The sequence below is a fragment of the Stegodyphus dumicola genome, chromosome 7, assembly GCF_044657685.1.
Source record: "Stegodyphus dumicola isolate Sdum_Otavi_A_Nest chromosome 7, ASM4465768v1".
Lineage (NCBI taxonomy): Eukaryota > Metazoa > Arthropoda > Arachnida > Araneae > Eresidae > Stegodyphus > Stegodyphus dumicola.
Genome location: NC_140774.1, coordinates 13,358,553 through 13,383,907, shown reverse-complemented (window position 1 = coordinate 13,383,907; position 25,355 = coordinate 13,358,553). Strand labels below are relative to the sequence as shown.

The following is a 25,355-nucleotide window of genomic DNA, read 5'->3' as shown; positions in this document are numbered from 1 at the left end:
TGTCCTGAGTTGTGTAAATGCATTTTCTGATTACTGTAAGTTTATCTTGTGAAGAACGAATATTTATGTTTTTTCTTCAAACCTTAACAAAGCTTTTTGCTTTTTTTTACTATTCATTTTGCCATCATTTGATGTTCTTAACATGGTTCTACAAAGCAGAATTCCATTAATTCATGTTTTGCAATCAATGATTTATGGTCTTTTTAAAGACATTTTATCAAAGTTTGTAAAACCAGTCTGTGTTTTGTCTTTTAATTCTATGTATGATGTGATTTATGGTGAAATAGAAAATCAGAAGAAAGATGAAGATTTGGTAATAGGAGCTGCAACTACAAAAGTAGTGGAAGAACTTTCAGAAGAAGACAAAAGTAAGTTTTATCTTCATGTTCGAAGTTACTTCTGTCGAGTATGTGATTACATACTACATAAAATTTCCAGTCAACGATGAAGTGATTTTACATGCTAAAGTTGCGAATGTGTCTTCTCTAGCAAAAGCATCTTTTTCTGATATAAGGTACTTTTTGAACAGATTTCCTGTGTTACTTCATTTAGTCATAAAAGATGATGATATTGATGTAGCCACTGTTATATTGCAGTCGCAATTTTGCAGTTTACAATTAGAAAACTTGGAAAGTTTTAAAATCAGCTAGGATTGACACTTAGTGGAGTTTAATTGGAAAACTGAGAGGTGCTGATGGAATTTTAAAATATAGTGAACTGTCTAGAATTATGTTGGCCATCTTGACAGTTGCCCATAGTAATGCAGAGTGTGAGAGGATTTTTAGTGTTGTTGCAAAAACGAGGACTAAATTTAGATCTAGTATTAGTGATGACACATTAGAAAAACTTTTATTAGCGAAAGCAGGCCTACATTGCAATTGCTATGAATAAAATTATGAAGTTTCTTTTTTAACGAAAGCAAAATCTGCCACTGTTCATATCATTTGTACAAAAACTGATTAAAGTGTCTCTCTTTTTTTCCCCCCCAACCTTAACCGATGCAAGTAATAAAAATATTTTTTATGCGTAAAGTATTTTTGTGTTGCTTGCATTTAAGAATTAGTAACTATTTAAAGTTCATTCATTATTAAAAATTATATTTTTATCATTTAAACAGTCTTTTTAACATTGTGAAAATTCTCCTGATTTTTGAGTGTCATAGGTTGGCAGGTATGCATATAGTGTCATATATTGAAAAGTTTTTGTTTTCTATTAGTAATCTACATTTTTCCCTTCAAAATAAGACATATTTGAGACTAAGCCCTAGAAATTTTTGGGGGATTCGGGGGAAATGTTTATAGGTAGCCCTCGCTATACCAAACAACCAATCAGAATGTTTATAATATAAGCCCTATCCTTAAGACACAATAACACGCCGAATAAATACTAATTCAGAAGTCAAACAACAAAAATCAGCATTAATTTACAAAATTTTCACAGGACTAGTTTCGATGGTTTTACCGAACCATCATCTTCAGCTGCAAAACCGCATTTGTGGTTTTGCAGCTGAAGATGATGGTTCGGTAAAACCATCGAAACTAGTCCTGTGAAAATTTTGTAAATTAATGCTGATTTTTGTTGTTTGACTTCTGAATTAGTATAAGCCCTATCCCCAAAATTGACCAGTCCAAAAACTAATGAGGGTGTCTAGTCAATCTGTATTCCTAATTCTGTTCTAATATCAAGTCTCTGATGGGTTTTCTGTTGATGAAACTATGATTTTTATGGGTCAAGTTCTCAAAGGAGAATTGATCAGAGGCATGCTTAGTCAATCTATATTCCTTCCCACCTGTAATCATCACTAGAGGCAAGAAAGATTAGAATAAGCTTGTTTCAGCATTCATGTTCTTAAAACAGGAGGGAAAAAATGTTGCACAAATGCAGCTATAAGGATACTAGTATATTTAGTGCTACCACTTTTTTACGAAATAGCCAAAAATGCATTTAAGTCTGGAATTCAGCCAGCATTCGGTGCATTAAAGAAGTGTTGAATTTCTTTGTAGAAAGAACAATAGATTAAATAATGATTTCCAGAGGACTGATAGTCTATCTCCAGACTCTTTAGATTGCAGTTAACACGTCATTCAAGAACCATTTGCGCATGGAAATAAATAACTGTATTGAACATAAAATGGAAAGAATTCTTCATGGACAGTTTAGGTTGTGACTTAGATGAAAAAGTAATGGGATAAAATCACTAACAGCTATGTTTTCAATGCAATATGAAGATGCACCAGCAGCCAGGCAGTAAAATTGATAAACATTGGTAGTTCATTGATAAACATTGGTGGATTTCTTACATGGACATTAACACAACCTACTACTGCGGTCTCTTGGATCAAGTTACGCTTCAGTATTGACACAAAAGACGAAATTGTCCCCTCCATGACAACAAAAGGTCCAACACAGGAGGCGTAATGCAACAGAAACTGATGGAAATGCACTGGAAAATGCTTGCTCATCCACCTTACAGCCTAGATTTATCTCCATGCAATTTTCACATGTTTGGAACATCAAAAAGGCACTTGGAGACAAGCAATTTGAGTCCAAACATCAAATGGAAACATTTGTGCACAACTGATTAGATACCCATCCAACTTCATTCTATGAGAATGGAATGAAAAAAATTACCAAAACGCTGTGGAAAATATATCATAAAAGGAGGAGATTATGTAGAAAAATAATTTGGAGAAATGTAGATGTGAACAGGCTGGCTGCATGGCCGTCTTCTTGGTTTCTTGTGTTTATATCCTCCACAAAGGCATCCTCTCTCTTAGGCAGATAGCCCTTGCATTCATTATCATAATCAATGAACCCAAAACACAGTATGGTACAAGCTGTTTACAGGAACAAGCAGTGTTCATTTAAGGAGAGATATATTGCCAGACTAAAAGATAACGACCAATGCAAGAAATGGGATTAAAAAAATAATTGAGGCTGAGATATGATTTTGGATTATATTTAAAAAGAAGACATAACTGTATTTGAGTAAATGTAATTTTTATATGGATAAATGAATAAAAATAAATTATTGAGTATACAAAGAAATGTGGATTTTCACATATGTTTAATTATGCATGAAAAAATAAGATGCCCTCTGAAAATAAAGCCCTAATAAAAGACCCAATCCTTATTTTTGGAGTGATATGTTTATGATGTTAAAATGTGTCTGAGCTCATAATCGGTCTTATTCATTAGGTATGGTTGTGTAAAAATTTATATAATTTTGTTGTGGAAACTAAAAATTTATTTTCTTCCTTAAAAAAAATGCTAATTTTGAAATATATAATTTTTGGATAAAAAAATTTAATTATTCTTGTTGGCAGTCTTGTCTATCTGGAAATTCTAGCCTTTTAATTTGTAGTTATATATTTGAGTACAAAAAAATAAAATTCTAATAATATGCATATTTAAATTTTTGAAAAAATTTGATGAAGAAAATCCTGTTTTTGAATATATGTCTTGAATTGTTAATTCAATATTTAATTTTTGAAATCATCATTTTAGGTCAATATGGGTGGTCAAGTCCCATGTTCATATTATACTGCTCCTAGTCGACGTTTATCCACAGATACAGATTTGACTAAGATTACAGTTGACAAGAAGTCTGTTTATCCTGTTGAATTGACAGTAACTGAAGTTGGCTCCACATTACAATGGGAATTTCAAACTGAAAATTATGATATAGGATTCAGTGTTTGGTTCAGACCTGAAGGTGGGATTGCAGAAGAGTTAGTACCTTTGCAACGAGTAAACTGCCATTTGGTACCTGAAGATGGCATGCTTGTTTGTGACAAACCAGGAAAATGTAAGTAAACAATGAAAATAAGTTATAAACTGTATCTGAAATTTGTTTACTTATTCAAAAAAAAAAAAAAAAAATGTGTCCAGCAATTTATGTAGGGTGATCAAATATGAATGAGCCTTAATTGACTGAGTGTTATTTGTATGTATTCTGGCAGATGGGGTTGCCTAGAGTAAGGGAACCACACCAGCTGGCCTGTCCCGTGCTTTATTTAGTAGTCCTTATGATGAGTGTGAGGAGTGTGCCTGTCCCTATTGAGCAACGCATAATCATGAAGTTCTGTCTTCCGTGAAAATGTGTAACCAGCCGAAGTTTACCATAGACTGCACGTCCACTTTGGGGTAGTTACCCTTTCTTAATCAAGAGTGAAGGTTTAGTACAACGAATGCAAACCCGGCCACGAACTTGTTGCGAATCAAGGTCATCCCCTCCCTCCCCGCACTAGTACGATTATTGAAAACATTGCATGTGTTTATGAGGATATCAAACGAGATCTACGCTACACAGTGCTTCAAATTTCAGAATAACTTGGTGTCAGCTATGAAAGTGTTCAGTCAGAAAGCAGTTGGTCTTCAGAAAAATCTCAGCTCGTTGGTTTCCAAAGTTGCTGAATGATGATCAAAAAGCTGCATGAGTTCGCATTTCTCAATTGCTTCAAACTCGTTTTGAAAAAGAAGGGGAAGCTCTTTGCATAAAATTATCATCTCTGACGAGACATGGGTGCATCATTATGCCCCTCAATCAAAGCATGCAAACATTGATTGGAGAAGGAAAAGTGAAAACCAAAACTCGATTGTCTGCTGGGAAAGTGTTGGCCACGGTTTTTTGGGACTGAAGGAGGTGGATTTCTTACATGGACATTAATGCAACCTACTACTGCGGTCTCTTGGATCAAGTTACGTTTCAGTATTGACGCAAAAGACGAGATTGTCCCCTCCATGACAACAAAAGGTCCAACACAGGAGGCATAATGCAACAGAAACTAATGGAAATGCACTGGAAAATGCTTGCTCATCCACCTTACAGCCTAGACTTATCCCCATGTGATTTTCACATGTTTGGAACCTCAAAAAGGCACTTGGAGACAAGCAATTTGAGTCCAAAGATCAAATGGAAACATTCGTGCGCAACTGATTAGATACCCATCCAACTTCATTTTATGAGAATGGAACGAAAAAATTACCAAAACGCTGTGGAAAATATATCATAAAAGGAGGAGATAATGTAGAAAAATAATTTGGAGAAATGTAGATGTTTCTGATAAAATAAATTTTGTTTAAACAAAAGGCCCATTTATTTTTGATTCACCCTCATATTATGTGTGGTTTCCAAGTTTCTGTTTATTTTTACTGTAAGCCAATTATTAAATATGCTGTTTTGATTTATCTGAAAAATTTTGGAAACTCAGGGAAACGAAAAATGCTCTGGAAAAATTGGAGTTAAAAAAGAAGACTTTTTCTTTCAAATAATGAAAGGTTTGTGTTTTAAGAAGTTTTTTGCATAAGCAAAAATTACCTCTATTAAAAAAAAAGGAAATAAAGAATTATTGTAATCTTTGTTTTTTGCAAAAAATGTTTAATTCACCATATATCTAATATAGTTTTATCAAGCCATAACTTTTCTTTTCAAATTCTTACTGAGCTGTTAGAAATAAATATTGTTGTGAAGAAGTCATTACAGTCTATGATTGAATGTTATAATAAATAATTATATTAACACATAATAAAATAAATAAATATATTAACTTTATTTTTGTGTGGTGTAATTTCAAGTTTCTAATTCTCATTGTGAAATATCAGACAAATAGCATTTATTATGAATGATATTCTAGTTTAATTTTCATAGCATGATCAGTAATTCCCCCCCCCTCCCCAGAATTTCGCATCTTTTAAACTAGTTTTGAATGGTTTAGATGCATATTTCCTGTATTTCTTTGATTTGCTTTGCAGTAATAAATAAAATAGGTCTGTATTATCCCATTGATTGTGAAAATTACCAAAGATTCCACAAAATTACACCATTCATTTCAGCAGAACTCTGAAGAATTGATGCCTGTTTAATTAATAATAAACAATCAGTATTGGACCTACTTTGTTTTTGAACTTCATGAAGCATCTTCGATTTTTACTATTTTATTTGGCCCACTGATTTCATCAGAAGCTATGCTTAGAACAGTACAAGTATAAAGTTCCTGCATATAATTGTTCCAATCTGTTGTTGTCTTTCTGGGCAATATTAAGTTCACAATACCATATCCATTAATGCACAACTTTGATGAGAGGTTTCCATAAATCTAAAAATAAACTACTGCTTGTTGTTTTGTATAATGCAGGTTCCAATTTTTAATTACTTTTAAAAAAATGCAAGAAAAATGTATAACAGTAACTGTTAATTTACATATCTATTCATAAAAACAAAATGTGGCTTATCAAGAATCATTCTATGTTACATCAAACAAAACTGTAGATGTTATGAGTGTGTTGTTCTGTCATGTGTATTCATAACTGGTGCTAAATCGCACTGCTTGATAATAGTTTAAGTGTCAGTGGAATAATACACATTTCCATAAAATAAATTAAATCTTATATAATAATAATGAGAATATAATATTCTCATTGTACTTTGCAGTAAATGTATAAAATTATTAAATGCTCGTACTTAGTTTCAAACCTAATTCATTAGGTTTTGCGAGGAAGCTTGTTCTATTTGATCATACGAAAATCTGAAAGATAAAAGTTGGATTTTTGTGAAAACAATGTATAATTGGCTAATAATTCTCATTTATTTCATTTCATTTTACAGTAAACACATGCAGTTTTCAAACAAATTATGGGCAATATAATAACTACAATGTACTTTCGACTATCAGGTTCTTGGATTATCTGTGCATGGCAGTGCCTATACACACACACATTCAATGCTATGCATGAATATGTATAAAAACAAACATATGCAAGTTTGAACATGTTTAATCACTGAATTTCATCTTTAGATTTAGTTATTCATGCATTTGTCATTCATGTCCAAGACATGTTACCAGTTTAATTCAGCTGATGGACCAAGTAATAATATCATCAGTGAAACATTTTACTTTTTCGTTCTTTTCAGAACTGTTATTGGAGAAAATGAAGTTTTCCAAAAAGTTGATTGTATTGGATGCCATACGTGGAGTAGCAAAAACTTGGGCTAAATTAAAACCAATAACACTGATTCGATAATGGACAAATATTCTTCCTAATAAAGAAATCGCAGATTTATCTAACTGTGAAGAAATCAAGGCAATAATTGAAGTTGTATAATGAAAATTTTTTAATTCTTTGAAACTATTGATCAGAAGAACATCAAGGAGTAGTTCAATGGATGATTCGACTAAGCTGGGCTTTCAGTATGTGATTCATGCGGGTATCATTTTAAATGTCACAAGAAAAGAAGAGGCAGAGAGTGTTACTAAAAATAAAAACAAAAAAGACACTGACAATTACCTTAGTCTCAAAACAGCAATGACTTCTGTTGAAACCTTGCTGAATTTTGTCATGCAAAGCAAATTGGAATACAGTGATTAAAAAGCACTTCAAGAAATACATAGCAAAATTCAATTAATTTAAACTTTTTTTTTAGAAATCAACACATACCATATATGCATGAAATTTGATAATTTGGATTATCAGTATTTTTCAATTATCTGTGACCTGCTTCTCCAGCATTAGTCTGAATAATTGAGAGTATGCTGTCGTTCATTATGTTTGGTCAGGAAGATTGTTCTCTATGGTCATAGAAAATCCAGAAATTAAAAGTTTAGTAAGAATCCTGTATTGTTGACTGTTGTGATGAAGTATTGGATTTATCTGGTTGTAACGAAAGCTTTCCATCAAAAGATGTTCTAAATAAAGTTAGAAAAAAACATGAAAGCAGACCTTAGTGTGAGTAGTAATCACCACACAAATCTATGATTTTCTGCCAACATTTTGGTAGTTTTTCGAAGCTTTCGACCAAGAAACTTGGTGGCCACTAGTCAAAAACAGATCAACCTCAATTTCAGACGTCCTGTGCGAAATGGAAAATAGCACCAGCAGGTGTGAAAATAAGGTAGAAGTCCAAGGTAGCGATGTCGGGCTAGATGATGGGTGTGGCAAAAGATTGTATTCAAGTCTGTACAGAGTTTAGCTGGTGAATGTAGACACATGTAGTCTTGCATTATCTTGATGGAGCATTACTTTTTGTGCTGGAACTCAGTTCGACATTTTTCCTTGATTGCAGCATCATGGATTAGCATCTTGCTATAACCTTACTGTTGAGGGTTTATCTTTTTCCAGACACTGTTTGTGGATAATACCGCAGCAGTCCCACCAGGTACAAAGCATGATCTTTTTGTTAGTCAAATTTTTCATTGCGATTCTGCCAACGGACCCAGCGGGCGCAGACCAACCTCTTTTCAGCCTGTGTTGTTGAAGTAAATCCACTTATCATGACAAGTGACAATACCCAGCGATTAAACTTGTACATCAAGTTTGCGTAATGCATAGCACGATAAAGGGATATGGCACTAATGTCTAACTCCTTAGCAAGCTCTTGAGTGGTTGCATACTGATTTTCTTCCACGAGTTCTCGCAGTCAACATTAGTAGGCCTACCAAAGCACTGTGCTTCTTGAATGTCATAGTCCTTGTTTTTTAATTTTGGTACAAAACCTTCACAGTGTCTCATAAAACGACATTAGCACCTAAAGCTATACACATCATTTGGTGACATTCTGTATCTGCCTTTTAGCAAGTAAATGATGGTTCTAATCTGGTAGCATGATAGTTCCATTTCAGATACCTTGTATTTAATGATAGTGATATTTTTTTACAAATTTCACAATAGAGTGTTCTAAAGCAAGTCTCTTTCTTTCAAATGCCAAAAATCGTTTGACAAAATATGATTAAACACGGCAATGCGAACTATTTGCGGTGGCAGGAAACTTTCATTGAATCCCGATATAATTAATATTCCTTAAAAATTTGGATTCAATCCTTTGTACAGTTTTAGTGTATCATTATTTAGTTACAAATTATTGAAAAGAAAATCGGAGACTGTACAATAATTGAGAGCTTGTGCTTTTCTGAAGATAGCACATAACGGTTGAGGCTTTTGTGTGAGTTAATGAAAAAATATACTAAGGAAAATATTTTAACCCTCTGATCAGCACAGCCCAAAACTAGAAGTATTTCTTTTCCTGGAAGCTTATACATGGATTCATATACTTTTAATATATTATATTGGTTTATTTTCTTGAGTATATTTCAAGATGCATGTATATATATACTTAAAGATACACACACACACATATATATATGTAAGAAAAATAAAGAATATGTTAAAGATTAAATTAGATGGCGAAATCCAGAAGATACTGCTATCTATAGAAGAAAATTACAGGAAATTTCAGTTGGCATTTTAAGTGAAAATTCTTGATGTGACAGAAGACTTGAGCAATAGAACTTTGTAATTGAACAAGAAAAAATGTATAGAATTAAAATATTAGCACCAAAAAAAATGGAGCAAATTAAACATCTTACAAAAGAATACTGAGCTTTGTTCTCGCTCTTTTTATTTATTTTATTTTATTAATTTTGACTCTGTTAAGGTCAGAAATCATTATTATTTCATATTTTTAATTGTATAATTTCTACATGTCATCTTACCAAATTTAAACTGTTTATCTAATATCCGAAAAAATCTGGAGTCGCTTAAGTCCGGATCTCAGATTTTGTACTGTAATAAACAGTAGAATTCTGATAAATCATACACATTGAGACCAAGGATCATGCAAATTATAGATTTTGAAAATTATGGATCATATTTTCCAGGGTTTTGTTTATGTGTTTTGCTTTTTAAAAATTGGAAAATTTGTTTAAATTTGGATTAACCAAATCATACCACATAAATTGTTTATTCAGAGTTTATTGGATGTGAAACTATTATATTTTTAATGCATATATATACAAAGAAAGTAATGTCAGTACAAAAGGAAAGGAGTGTAATAGTGGAAAAAATGGGATAAATGATAAATATTTTTTAATAAATAATTAACTGTTTTTGTAAAAAAACAGGAGTATTTGATGTATAAAAATAATTTATGCATTCAGCGGTGAAATTATTTTCAAAATGCTTTTACACTTTAACAAAAGAGGAAAAGATATATAAATACACTTTAAAAAACTCCCAGTTGTATGATTTTTTGTAAACTGAAACTCTACACTAATTACATTCTGTGCATGGACAATTGAATTAACACTACTAGCAGCTAAAAAGCACTAGAATCGAAATTTTGAATTTATCAAGAAGGAATTTTTATTAATTTTATAGGCAAAAAATATTTTGCAAGTGCTATTTTTGAGAATCTGCCCATTTCTTGCCATTATTTGAATATAATATATATATATGAATTTATATATAATATATATTATATATATAATATATATGAATTTATATATAATCTGCCATTATTTCTTGCCAGTGTAAGCAAGCTTGCTCATTACAAGTAATGTAAATAAACCACCAAGTGTGATATCTATTTAATTTGGAACTAAATATTTGAAAAGCTGGAGATAGATGCATTCTCTACTCATGTTAACTTCATAAACACAAATTTAATTGTTGATTAATGTACAAAGAATTTTAAATGGCTTCATTAATGAAATAAAATTCACTTCTTCAATCAAAATTGATGTATTTTTCTTTAAAAGTGTGTTTGTGTTTTTATATCAGTAAGGAAATCCCTGTTAGTTTACGTTAAAAAATGTGCACAACATTTATAGATTCGGTGGTCACAGATTGTTAGAATTTCTGTTGCAATTTTTTTTTTTTTTTTTTTTTAAATTTTTAATTCTTGATGCCATTAAAAGATAACCATGTAAGCTAACAATTGAGTTTTAACTGCATATCTTGCAGTATCTTGATATTTTCTATTCTAGATTGATTTAATTTTACTCATTGATATTTAGGTATTTTTAGTTATTAACTACTTTCTGTAAATAATATATATGTTTTTCAGATATACTGAAGTTTGATAATTCATTTAGTTGGTGTCGCAGCAAGCATATTCTATACCAAGTCCAAGTTATCCCTCCAAATAACAGCAAGAATATGAGCTATCAGTAAACAGAATACTTTATCATTGTATTTGAATTTTTGTTGCCTCTAATTATTGTATATTAATATATGTTATTGTTATTGGGCATGTTCCAACGTTGTAGTTCCTGCACTTATATGATGAGATTTAGGTGCCTTGTGTATTTATCAGTGAGAGTAACAGTTGTATTTTAACAGTTTTTCTGTTACAAATTTAATTTAATTCAAATCTGAAATTATGTCAGTATTTAAATTTTATATTCTTTTTCAAATTTGTTATGTATTAACTATAGTATCTTGGGAGAAAATTAACTTTGTTGAATATTATATCATTTTTAGAGGCAACTTCAGTGAAAATAAAATTTCAATTTTATTTTGAAGTAAGCTTTACAGTGATATATTTATTAACTGGAAAAAACTTCTATATTATTTTTAGGAAATAGCTGGAGTTTTGTATAGATGCTTACAAAATGTTTAAAGGAAGATTTAGAACTGAATTCTAAATCAGAGGTAGAAGTAAAATGAGACAAAATATATATTATGCCAAATTTAGATTGGTAGTCATTTCAAAACTCATTTATACCTGTTTTTATTCTTCTCCTTGTGATGCCTATTATAAATAAATCTTACAAATATGTGTTTTGAGCTGCTGTTTTAACTCAAGAAAAAATTTTAAAAATTGTTAATTTAAATGTATGGTGGTTGTAAGTGTATAGTAGGCAGTAAAAGCTAATGTTGCTGTTTGGCACGAATTTGAGATTGATCAAAATGTAAAAGAAGGCATATCTTTGAGTGCACTTAATACTGTTCTGTTTATAATGTTGTATGGATTATTACTGGTTTTAATATATGTAAATTAGGAAACATTTTAAAATTTTTTTCCAACAGTAAGTATTTTAATCACTTAGCCATTGTTAGTATATACTTAATGAATAGTGACTATAATTAAAAATTATTAATAGTAATTTTAAATTTATTTACCTATTGTTGGTCATTCTCCTTTGTAAATATTTAGATTAAATATATTAAAATAATGTTGTATTTAATTTTCTTTGAGAGCATGTCTTTAGATTAAACCTTTTTCCCTTATATACTTCAAAATTTTTCTGGTTTGTAATATGCACATTTTTCTTTTAATGTAAAAATGTGCTTATATTGGCAAAGCATATATGAAAATGAGAACTTAAGTTTAGAAATCATTTCTTCAGTAATAAAAAATAAAGTGGATTTTTCTGAATTGTCCTAAGTGTAATAAAGACTTAAAAAATGTCTGAGTGTTAGATAAAAGATCTTAATGTGGTCATTTTGTCGGTGTAATTAGAACAGTTTTGCAGTATATTATGTGCTTTGCTGAATGTGTCTTCGTTGTGTGTGTAAATCATCTCAAACTGTGCCAAAGTTATCAAAATAAGTGTATAAACTTTAACTGCATCATTTAAATTTAAAATTCTACACTATTTTTCACTAGTATTAGATTATTCATATCAAAATGATTTTTGTAATGGGTTTTTAATGAATGCTGGAAACCTTTTTCATCCTTTTATATGTTCTGTCTGAATACAGATTGCCTTTTCAAAACTGTTTTTTTTTTTTTGGGGGGGGGGCAATAATCTTACTTGCAGTAATTACAAAAAGGAAGGTAGATGAATGCTAGGGCTATTTCAGAAAGTTTTTATCATGTTCACTAGTTCTTAATTAAATTTCTTAAATCGATAATGTAAATAATAAGACATTAAAAAACTTTGAATAGATATTCTTATGCAAAAACTTGATTGCTTTTTAAACATGCATTACTCAATAAATAAATAAACTGGGGATATATTTGAAAAATGTTTTAAAAATTAAATATACATGAAACATTAGTCTTTAGTTATTTTCCTTCATTTCTGTCAACTATTTTGGGAAATGTAACAATTTTTTAAAAAAGTTGAATATTGAATATTTTATATAAAATAATAATCAGGAGAAATTGATTTTGATTGCTTTAAAACCTATTATTAAAATGTGTAAAAATCGTTTTATCAGTTTATTTTTCTCATTGGATAAACGGATATATGATTTAATTTTATTAAAGATGTATAAAATTCTGAACTATTATCTTAAGTCAGGGATACTGTATATGAAATGTTAATTTTAGAGGATAATATTTTTTTTTTTTTTTTTTTTTTACTATAGTTATTTGCCCGAGTGCAGATTTTCATTTAGAATCAAACTTTTGATATTAATATTAGAACAGTTTTGCAGTATATTATGTTTCGCATTAATTGAAACTCAATATCAATTAACCAAAAATATTTTTTTAAAGAGAAAACTATGGCATTTTAAATTGTTTTAACTATGTACACATATTAAATTCCAGTAATTCAGTGATCACCCTAACAGTAAATAGTGTAGAACATTGATAACTTATTAGAGAAAAAAAAGGAATGAAAATGGCAGTCTCATTTTTGTTAAGTAATATATTCTAAATTTATGAAGTATTACAAAATATTATTTAGTTAAATGCATATTCTTGAGTTTAGACTTTTCATAATTTGCACTATATAAAGATTATTTATTAGCTGGAAGAGAATTATAACCTCTTAATTAATTCAACTATGTTAACTTAGGTACATGGAATTAAATTATTTCCACGCACTTGAGTAAATAACTTTTTCAAGATCCCCCCCTCCAACTACAGTTCTGAGTTAAGGACTAAAAAAAATTGCTGAAAAATACTACTCTGAATTTTTATTGGTGCATGAAGGGGTTAAGTAGATATCCACTGCACATTAAAATTGTTGTGTTGTGTCCATATTGTATGGGAGAATGGTTCCCAGAGTCTACTTCCAAAGAGAGGTTGGACTTATATATATTAAAAATGTCATAAGTAGTTTAAAAGAATGTCTGCAATTTGTATTAATCCACTTTCGGGTGAGGAAAATTTAAAATGAGAAAACATATTTTGATTTTGCATTTATGTATATAAATATAATAATTCACTTATACTAAGTATGAAACTCTGTATTCTCAAATCATTTCCAGCACTTTTAAGTTTCAAAGAGTATTTTTTTTTTTTTTTTTTTTAGTCTTTATCTGGTAATACTAGACACCTAATCATATGCATCCATATGGTTAACAGGAAATATTTATATATGAAGTTATGTACTAATATGCAAATAATGTATTGGAAGAAGGGGGAAGGGGCCTTAGAATGTAATTTATTGTTATTTTCCAAGGTGATTTCTGATTGTTTATGAATGTACTTCCATATACTAAGATATTATTCTTGGTGTAACTTACAAAAATTTGCATAATATAGATATATATTGTATATGTGGCACTTTCATTAATTCTTCGGTGTCTCAAATCTTGAACTGAGCAATATTAAATGAAAATATATACATACTGTGCTAGTGTAAGAATGTTGTTGTGCACATTTACACATGTAAAGTACATTCAGTGCTATGTTTATACATCTACAACTAGGTATTCTTTGACTTAGTGTTTTTAAAATTTTTATTATCAACTTGTAATTGTGTCTGTGCAGTGAAAATGGAATTTTGTTAATTACTCTTATAAATAACGTCATTTTTCTTAAGCAGAAATATATTAGTTTTACTTCCTAATTTTTATGTTTCATGATTATATTAAAATTATATGAATGTGTTTTCATTATAGAATTTTCTAATAAAATGTGTCACATTATTGCAGTATACAGTTTACTGCAGTTAAAACATCTTAATTAGAAAATAACAGCCATTATTATTGAAAGTAGACTTATTTAGTTTACTGTAAAATTAATGGTATTTAATTTGCATAAAAATTAAAATTCTATGACTGATATAAAAAAGGATATTACAAAATAATAGGGACATTATTTTAAAAAATTTAAATATCTATCAAACATTAGTCCTCATTCCCCGCCCTCCCCCCCAATTTCTATTAGATATATTTCTGTGGGGATGTTTAAAAAGCTCTTCTTTTTAATTATATTCCTGTGCTTTATTATTATACCATTCTAAATTTGGGTTTTTGTTTTAAAAAACCTATTTTCAAAACATGTGAAATTGTTTGATCAGTTTATTTTTCTCATTGGATAAATAAATATATAATTTAATTGTATTAAACATGTAAAATTCCAGACTATTTACCTTAATGTAAATGGGGGAAGAGCACTTTTCCTATGAAATATTAAATTCATTTGTTTGAGTCAAGATTTTAGTTTTAGAGTGCCTTACTTTTCTTTTAATTACTCATTACTTTCAATGATAATAACTGATGAACATTCTAATGCATGAATTATCTTGACACTGATGTTTTGATTCCATATTGGAATAACATCTCATTTGTATGCTTCTGGATTATAACAAACAACTTAATAATTAACAAAGAATAAAAATGTAAAAGCTTTTTTTTTTAACTTTGAATTACATACAGTCAACTCTCAATCAACTAAGCTACAAGTATAGTACGGGAAGGAGTAATGTATGGTTAACAGCAATGATTGATACCGTTATAGCATTTTGGGAGTGCGTTTTAGTTACAACAATACGTAATTTGCACATAATCCAGAATAAAAAACTTAAGTATTAAAAGTAAGATGCTCAGTTTTTAAAATAAATTGAATGTGTCTTATGTCTCGTATTAAACCCTATCCAAGTAAAGAATACAGTAAAAATGAATAGCAAGTGCACTATGAAATTAATGGTTATTCTTGAGAGAGTTAGAAATTTTGATTAGTGATTTAGTTCGTCATCTTTTATGTGTAGTTAAAGTAACTACCTCCAGATTGTGATTTAAGTTAACCGACATTGTTTCCAGTATTATTACCACAGTTAATCGGGAGTTGACTGTAATTCATTTAAAAAGCTTTATATAACTTTTTTTTTTTTTTTAATTTTAAAAAGATCTAGTTTTTGGAATCATACTTTCATCACGAATGTGTTTAATATTTTATCTCAGAAGAAACACCCTCTCTGTAACCCTTTTGAACTACTGTCATGCAGACAGACAAATTAATATTGAACTTCTCATGTACTCACTACATATGCAAAAGTAGTCTTTCCATTTTAGAAAAGCACACAAGTTGAAGCTCCTACAAACAGTGCTGGTGCCATTTACTTCTTTTACAAAAATATGTATTTATATTTTTAAAGGTTTTGATTTTTGTATTTACAAAATTGTAAAAAGTTTGTTATTATATGTGTAATAAAATTTTTAATTTCAATAGCCAATGTAACATTTGCAGTCATGTTTAAAACATACTACATTTGCACTCAGTATTGACAGATTTCCTTTCATTATTTGTTATAAATGTGATTCAAGAAGTACCAACAATGTTTTAATAGAATTATGTAATTAAAAAGCTATTTTGCTACATAAATTCTCAATTTACTTTAGAAATTAGGATGAAAAAATGCAAACTTTTGAAATTTTCATCACTTCTTAATTACAAAAATAATGCTGATGTTATTTACATGCAAATTAATGCACAAATTAAGTTATGAAAAAATAATCAAAATACAATTGATAATTTCAATATGCAAAACTGTTAATTTAAATTTGCAAGAAAGCAAAAGTAATATTGGGTTTTTCGTATTGAAATTATATAATTTTCTGTCGTGTGTGTCATACTTTAAATAACAATGTTAAAATATTTGAAATATTCATATGGTAAAGCATTTTTTAGAAATTAATATTTGCTCATTAGAGTGAATAAACAGATATACAAATAATGGCATATACCATTTAACACATTTCAAAATCAGAAAAATACTTGGCACCAGTTCTGCTAATAGTGTGCCACAAATATCCTGGAGAATATATCTACAGGAGCTTGCATCACCTCCAGTGATAAATAACAACGAATATTATTCTACATTTCTAAGACTTTAAATATTGCAGTATTTCATTATATATAACTGTGATGATATACATATATATTATATACATACATCTCTATGTAAAAATATGTGTTTAAACTATTAATCTATAGTAACTAAGCCTTGTATAAATATTTCAGATAGAACTTTATAAAATTGTTTCTTGTTGCATTGTTTGGAAGATTTCTGTAATTGCTGTCATTCTTGTTATGCCATGGGTGATGTGTGGTTATAAGCAATAAATTCTTCCAAAAAATAAGTTACTTTTTATTTTAAAGTTAAAAAACTTGCATCTTTGTTCTAAACATATAATTATCAAAAATTTTGAGCAATACCTGAAATATGAACCCTTGCTTTACTGCTATTTAGAATGCACTTTTTAAAACTCTATATACTAATCATATATACAATGATTCAACTGAACATATACAATTAAGTCATTAATATTTTTACTATTGAATATGCATGAATTAATCAACTATATATGTTGCAATGAGATCTTTATTAACTAACATACCATATGCTGTACCAGATAGTATAATCATGATTAGCACAGCTGGCTGTCATACCAGTGATCTCAGATTTGAATCCTAGAGAAACCTTATTTGTATAATGTTTGTTACATGGGACATGAAAAGTTAATTGAGCAAAATGATCTTTCAGAGTGGCTACAATAGTAGTACAGTATCCTTGAATTCCTCTTTCATCAAAATTCATATACAGCTGGGCAAAATCATTCTCTTGACTTGCAGGACTTGTTCATCTGTTCTATAAACTACCCAATGCTGTTGTTGCTAATAGCAGGTTTGTTCTCATCTCTACCCATGGTTGTCATGAGACTATTCTAGTGATTATATGTGTATAACATATAATCTCATTGCAGATTTTTTTCTCTTCGTTTATACGGCTCTTAGAAGAAAGTACCTATTATGTTGTTTGAGAAATGGTGAGATTTCTTAATTAAAATTATGCATTTTGAGTTTTAAACAGAGGTAGTTCTACACTTTTTAAAGAACTGTACATGCTTTTAGATCGAATAGAATAATTTTAAAATTTTGGGGGAAAAATGTATGTTTATACATTTTGTTCACAGGAATATATTTAAGCAGCTGAAATACAATGCCTCATGCATTTAACCAGAATAAATAAAATATGGAAATATTTGCCACTGTGCCTTTATCATATGAAAAACAGTTTAATGGGAATATTTACTTCAATAACAAAAAAGAATGAAACAATATATAACAGATCTTGGAATATCTCTGTAAGAAAGTATTTTCGAAACCTGTTTTTTTAAGTAATAGAATTCGTAACATCTTGCTACAGATAAGCATCAAGATTTGTAATAGGTTTTATGATAGGAAAATAGACCATTCAGCTCAGCTCAGCTCCAATTATTTGAAGAAAGGTTTTAATCTGTATAGCAAATAATTATATTCATTTTGCTTCTGTGAATTTCATCAGCTAAGGATTTGTGAAAAGACTTTTTGTATTAGCACTTATCTACATAATAACTTCAATTATGCAAAAGAGTAAAATTGAATTTTTTAAAGGCCAGATCTTATCCAAAATATATCTGTTCTTTATCCAAAAATTTACTAATTACAGTTAGGCACTAAAGAGTCCCACTTCTGCATGAAAGTAATAAATGCAGTCCATTTTCTGAATTAAGATATATCTACTAAATCTTTTATTTGAAAATATTTGACTCACTCTGCATAATCTCCCCAAAATAACTCTTTGAGACAATGTTAATAAATCCGCAATTTATTTTTACACAAATTAAATGCTTAAATATCGGACTTTCATTTTGACATTAGAAATAACCTTAGCCATATTTTTTTAAAAATTTCTGGACTTTGAGTTCATTACATTATGTTGAGTAATTAACTGGCATGCACGGTTAAAATGAAATTAGAAACAAGATAAAATATTCTAGGTTGACAAGCTGAAACTATACTTACACATAAAACGCAGCTTTCATAAATGACATGTTTGCTTTTTGTCATCTGGACCTGGAATGAGTGATTTGATTAAGTGTCTTGTTTTATTGCTTTCTGCAGGATTGACATCCAGATGTATAGAAGTTGGACGTCTCTGTTGGAATACAGTTTGATGGAGATTTCAAGTGTTTTACTTTTGAGGCTGTTTTAATGGCAATGATTTTTTTTAAATTTGATTTAATGGGGGGGGGGGATCATCGTCAAAGCCTAGCATAAAAACAGCCTCAAAATTAGAAAAGTCCTTGAAATTACCACCAAACAATATTGAACAGAAATTTTCAATCTTCTGTAACATCTGGACATTGATTCTGAGTACAGAAAGTGATAAACTTTGTCAGACCATCTATTATCGCCTCAGCTGACAAAGCAGTGAGTGATATGTGAAATGCTCCTATTTATGTTTAAACAGTTTTTCATCAAATCAACCTAGATTATTTTAACTCACTTTTACTTAATATGATCATTTAATATTATGTCACACTATTATGCATTTATCATGCATATGACTTGGGAGATGATTTCCCAATTAATCAAAATCTGAAACTTAACAAAATGTTAGAAAAAATTATGATTTTTAACCATTGCTCAACGAAATTAATTATGTAACAAATAACTCTTCACACATTTGAAAATTTTTAACAACAGAATGATGTTTCTAATATTTTACATTAACACTAGCACGTACATTAGAACAATTAATGTATTACATTTTATAAGCCTTTTAATAGTTCTTGAGCTTTTCCTTGCATTTATCCCAGCATGCACTCTAATAATTCTCTCGGGATTTCTTATTTTATGCCTGATTGGGACAGATGAAAAAAAAAAGATCAGATAAACAGAAAACAGCTGTTGCCACTATTGTTTTTGAAAAACTTTTCGTATGAAAATAAATATATGTATATACTACTACTTAATGGGCTTGATTTAGGCCTTGTTTTAGATCTCAATGGTTCTTTAATTAAATAGCTCCCCTAAGCCCTGTTAAGCCTCTAATGACGGTGCAGGAAGTTCGACCAGTCATACATTCTAGATATATAACACGAAATACGTTAAAAAATGCTTCACTTAAAGGTATATAGTTATGATACTACGTTTAAAATTAAGTACCAAATAACTAATCAGTATTGAACGACTTTTCATCTCACTGACTTCTTAATTAGAATTATCATAACCAAATAAAATATTTATTAACACATCAACCTGATGGGTGTGCAAACTGAAATTTGCTAACTTGCAGGAAAAATAGTAAGCTTCTCAATCAAATTAAAAATAAACTTGAGTATTCACAATATAATGCAAAGCTTATTTTACAGTTTGGTTTTCCCTGTCTAATTTTCAATGAAGAATTAAACTAAACGATCTTTATTGGCAGGCTAATGGAAACAGCAGAATCACAAAGTAGAATATAGGTCAACCTAGTTACTAACAATTCTCTACTAAACTCTCTGCTAAATTTAATTACATTTTAAAATAATACGAATTCTGTTGGTGGCTAATGAAAGTAAAAAATAATAAGAGAACTGGTTAACTAAAATAAAATCCTATAGATATAAAAAAATATAATATTTTTAATGTAATAAGTATTAATGTTTACAGTTCAAACTTGCAAAATCCAATATTAGAAATTATGATACTAATTTATATTCCATAATATATAAGTAATATATGAGGATAGGTTATCCATTTTATACAAGCCATGCATTTTCTTTCCTGTTAGTGACACAGAAATTTTTCACCAAAATACCGCATGTGAATACATTTTTTCATGTTACAGGACAGTAATTAATGCAGTATTGTTGTGTTTTTTATGATGGCATACACAATATATTGTACTTATGTAGCTATACACTGCAAATAGTTAATACATAGAAACAACTATTCCAGAAATAAAACTTGAGTCTTCAGTTAGTACAAATTTTTTTAAATACAAACTCTTGATTTTTTGGTCCCTTGAGATTCGTGTTAACAAGGGTTTACTATAATATAAACCCTTTTCATAAATACAGAATGTTAATATGATTCTGATGTTACAAATTATATTTTAGATGAAATATTTCTTTGATGAATCTAAAATAAACAGTCTTAATTAAATTGCAGAATAACTGCAACAACACTATAGCAAAAAAGAAAGATGATAGAACTATAACCAAAAATTTTGTTCAATAGAAATTAAGAAGGAATGATCAAGAGTTACGTGGTTAAAATACTCATCTGTAAACAAGAGTTAGAAAAACTGAGCTACAGTTAAAATAAAAATTTGCAAGTTACCTTTTAAAGTGTAAAAAATAATGTATATTTCAATGTATGTGTTCAAATATATGTAGATACTCAAATTATATGCAGTAGCTAAAACAGAAAATAATAAACTGAGTTACAGTTAAAATAAAAAGCTGCAAGTTATGATTTAAAGTGTAAAAAAGAATGTATATGTAGATTTCAATGTATGTGTTCAAGTATAAGAAGATATTCAAGAAAGTTATGTAATAGCTAAAACAGAAAATAATAAGCCAGTCACTTGCTTCAATAGTGATCATAGCAATTCAACAATCACAAATTTAGCACTTTGAAGGTAAATCATTACTATCATCGAAACTACTTTGTGTAATTTAATCTACAGTTTTAAAAACTATAAAAATTTATATTGTAACTTCAAAGTACTAATTAAATTTAATTAAGATGAAACAACTTAAAATTAAAACATTAATGTAAGTACAAATAAATTACTTACAACTACTGTATCATCCGGCTAAATTTTCAGATCCAAAATAACAGATTTCTTGTCAAGGCCTAAACCTTTTACACTGCAGAAGAGGACTGCTGACCCTACAGCTATAAGATTTGCTTCACAGCATTATTGTCCTCCTTGCAGAAGTAATCTAATGCTGCTGCTCCCCCTCCGTAGGAGGGTCGGCAGAACAGACTGCTACAAACACATGAAGAATAAGAAAATCACAATGCTATTTACAGCAATGTCCTTGCAGGCTACACAATCTTGTCCTAATCACCGACTAAGTGAGATCATTGATGGTCCTGTGTTCAGATACAGATTAAATTTAGGACTTAACAAGCACAGTTACAATATTACAATCTAAGTTACATGAGGCTGCATTACAGATACATGTCTTAACATTTAGAATACTTATACCACTTTCAGGCTAACTTTACAAAATGCTATTGAACAATGCATGGAAGGTGCTATTAAAATTACTTGCTCTGTTGAATGAAGCAATTATGATATTAGAATTGAACAAGGTAACAATCATAATACAGTTGAAACAAAGATTATACATAGATGCAGAGTGTATATAAATGCAGTTACAATTGAACACACGCAAAAAAACAGCATGCATGCAGGTACTATTGAAGGAGGAGGTGTTTATACTACTAATGAAACTATGTAATGAGGCCTATTGTCATGCTTCTGCTTTGCAGAGGGTCATTACATAGTATTACAATCATAGAGACTTATGATGTTCTGAAAAAAAGGTGTACATAGCTATTTAGTTAATTTCTGATCGAGGTTGTCCTGTTGTGCCCAATTACAGCTGATTTCTTTGTTGTACAGTACACAATAAGTTTTCTCAGCTTTACTCTGGCTATGTTATTCTTAATCAAATTTTCTGCCCATTGAGGCTGAAATTGCTGGCTTGGTTTATTTTGATGAAGATGAGCAGTATCGAGGCAAGAGAAGAGATAGTGATCTAGGTCACCCACTTCTCCACAGCCACAGGTATCTGTTTCACTTAGGTGGAAGAGATGTAGATAAGATTCAAAAAGACCATGGCCTGTGAAGTAGTGGGTTAATTCACCAATATTATTGACTCGGAGTGCTTCCCTCAATTTCAGAAAAAATTCATAGGTTCGTCGGCCGTTGTTTGCTGTTTCCCACCTCTGTTGCCACTGTGCAATGACCTGTTGATGTGCGACTCTTAATTTGGGAGATTGGAAGTTTCACTGGACGTTCAAGTAGACCCACATCATTTGCTGCTGACTTCACTGCCGTCTGCTTCTTCATTGCCTTGGATCCCTACATGGGCCGGGACTCAATGAAGACTGGAACGGGCTGCTTGTGATTGCTGAAGGAGCAGACTGCGAATTTCCTGTACTTGTGAACTCCGACTTTTATGGCCTCCAGGCTGGAGGCAGAGTCACTAAAAATGGCTACTTTTCTGTCTGAATTATTTCTCACATATACTAAGGCTGCCTTTCCTACGGCTAATTCAGCCTGATATACTGAGTTGAATTCGTTCAGTTGTCTTCTCCACTCATACAAGATCACTCTATCCTTTATAGCACAAAAGGCACTTCCCATAACTTTTGCGGTCTTGGATCTATCTGTGTATAGCGAGAGTGCTGCCGTACGTGGAGTCAAGTAATTAAAAAAGATGTTAGGATTCAGATCAATGTCCGCAAGGTGACCCAATAACTCCGGCCTGTGTTTTTCATAATTCCTAGCTAAGTAGGTTTTTTTTGCCAAAGTGTACCATCTTCTTCAAGGTAGTGCACTCTTGAAATTAATGACTCTCTTTCTGCAATTAGGTCTAGCAGCGGGAGTCCTGCTAGAATCTGGAGTGCCGTGGTTCTATATCCCTTACAGATCAATAGCAGTTGCATTCTCTGCATGTTAGAAGTGCCTTTCTCATACTTGTTGTGACCTTTTTGCCCCATACTGCAACTCCATACAGAATAATCCTTTCAGTAATAGTTTTGTACCATGCTTTCAGAATTCAGGGTGGTGTGCCCCAGTGTACCCTCATTGTACAGAGCATGGAGTTAGTTAATTGTGCACAATGTTGCTTCAGCTCCTGGATGTGAGGCATCCATGAAAAATTGTTAGTGAGTATGAAACCTAAATACTTTAAAGATGAAACACAGTTTAATGGGACTCCACTTAGCTTGAATGTGGGGTTTCTTTGTGAGATACTCTTACACCCAATGAAAAGTAGTTTGATCTTTGTCTGAGAGATTTCCAATTTATGTTCTTTGGCTCATTCCATGAAGTAATCAATTGCATTTTGGGCTTTGCTCTCTATGTCCGTTCTCCCTGTCACCACTATCAGCAAGTCATCTGCAAATGCCTGGAGCTTGACTCAACATTGTCTTTGTTAACATTCAAAGGCTGTATTTGCTACAAGGTTCCACAGAGTGGGCCCCAGACATGAGCCTTGAGGACACCCTCTTCCAAAATCTAGCTTAATAACTCCCCCATCTGTTGCAATCTGCACTTGTCTTCCCTCAAGATAACTTCTCATAAGTATTACAATTTCTTAACATGTCGAACACCCCTTTGATGTCTATAGAGATAATTAAAGTGTGGAAGCCTTCTCTATTTGCCTAACCTGTAAAACTTACTCATACCTATATATGAAAAACGAATGGGAAACCTTAAAAAATGGAATCGAATAGGTCGTAAAATAAAAGGCAAATTTGCATGCTAATGTTATTCTATCCAACTTAAAAAAAAAAAAAAAAAAAAAAAAAAAAAAAAAAAAAAAAAAAAAAAATTCTAAAATTTAAAAAAAAAAAAAAAAAAAAAAAAACATAAGTGAAAATAAGTAAATGAAGATTCATGCTAATTGCTGAAGTTTCTGTAAGCTATAGTTTATAAACAATAAAGAAATGACATCTTTTTAATAATATTTTTTCGACATTCGAGTCTCGTATAACAACCCAAAGAATTGAAGACTATTGGTGAACATTACTGAAACCTATAGTAGTATGTAATGCTATATAAAGTTGTCAACTTACTATGCACATAATGTACTACAGCTAGATAAAAAATATAATTTTGTTACAATTAAAACCATACAGGAAAGTTTTTACAGTAGTATGATCTTCATAAATTTGCACTTCAACAAAAGTATATATCTGTGAGTGTATTTCGATGCTATATTTCTTGTTAATAATCTGTGTTTTATTTCTATCAAATAAGGATAATGAAATTTTATTCTTCGTAGATATCTCTGCTATCCAACTACCTCAATAACATTACGAATGCCATCAGTAAAAGTGTCATACTCTTCACAAACAAGAAAACATAACTTCCTACCGTGCATATGCAAAGCCCCATACTTATCACTAAATTCCCTGAACTCACTTCACTAGCCGTGCAATGGCTACACGTTTTTAATTAGAGACACACAAGTTTACATGCCATCTAGTCCACTATGACATTTCAGCATTTTGACAATTATTCATTAGTACACACATTACAAATATCATATTAAATATTGAATTTCACAGTAATTTCTCATTATTCACACCTTCACGAAAAGCAGACACACTGGCAACTTTGTAAATTGACAAAAAGTGTTTGTTTAGCTATTTTTAACGCTCTTAAGCAGTGTTTTGTTCATAAATATTATTAAAAAGAAACAAGAAATAAAAAAAAACAGAAGGTTATGTGGCTGTTATTCACATTTTTAGAACCAGTGTTTACAGTTCAGCAAAATGACGTGTATAAATCCATGTGCACTCAAACTTGTATGTGTACACACCCTGCATGAGTTGGCTGTTATGGGATGTATACTCATAAATATGTCAAAAACACAGCATTTCGGCCAAATGTTGA

General features: G+C 30.4%; 1 protein-coding gene across 1 annotated transcript in view; it reads left to right on the top strand.

Annotated features, from left to right (window-relative positions):
* LOC118196353 (SEC14-like protein 2) overlaps nt 1–17,040 on the top strand; it is a 79,379-nt gene extending 62,339 nt beyond the window's left edge. Inside the window, exons 11-12 of the mRNA XM_035367789.2 lie at nt 3,508–3,808; nt 10,841–17,040. Coding sequence (XP_035223680.1) covers nt 3,508–3,808; nt 10,841–10,947 — 408 coding nt within the window. The 3' untranslated portion in view covers nt 10,948–17,040. The remainder of the gene's footprint in view (nt 1–3,507; nt 3,809–10,840) is intronic.
* The last annotated feature ends 8,315 nt before the right edge of the window (nt 17,041–25,355 follow it).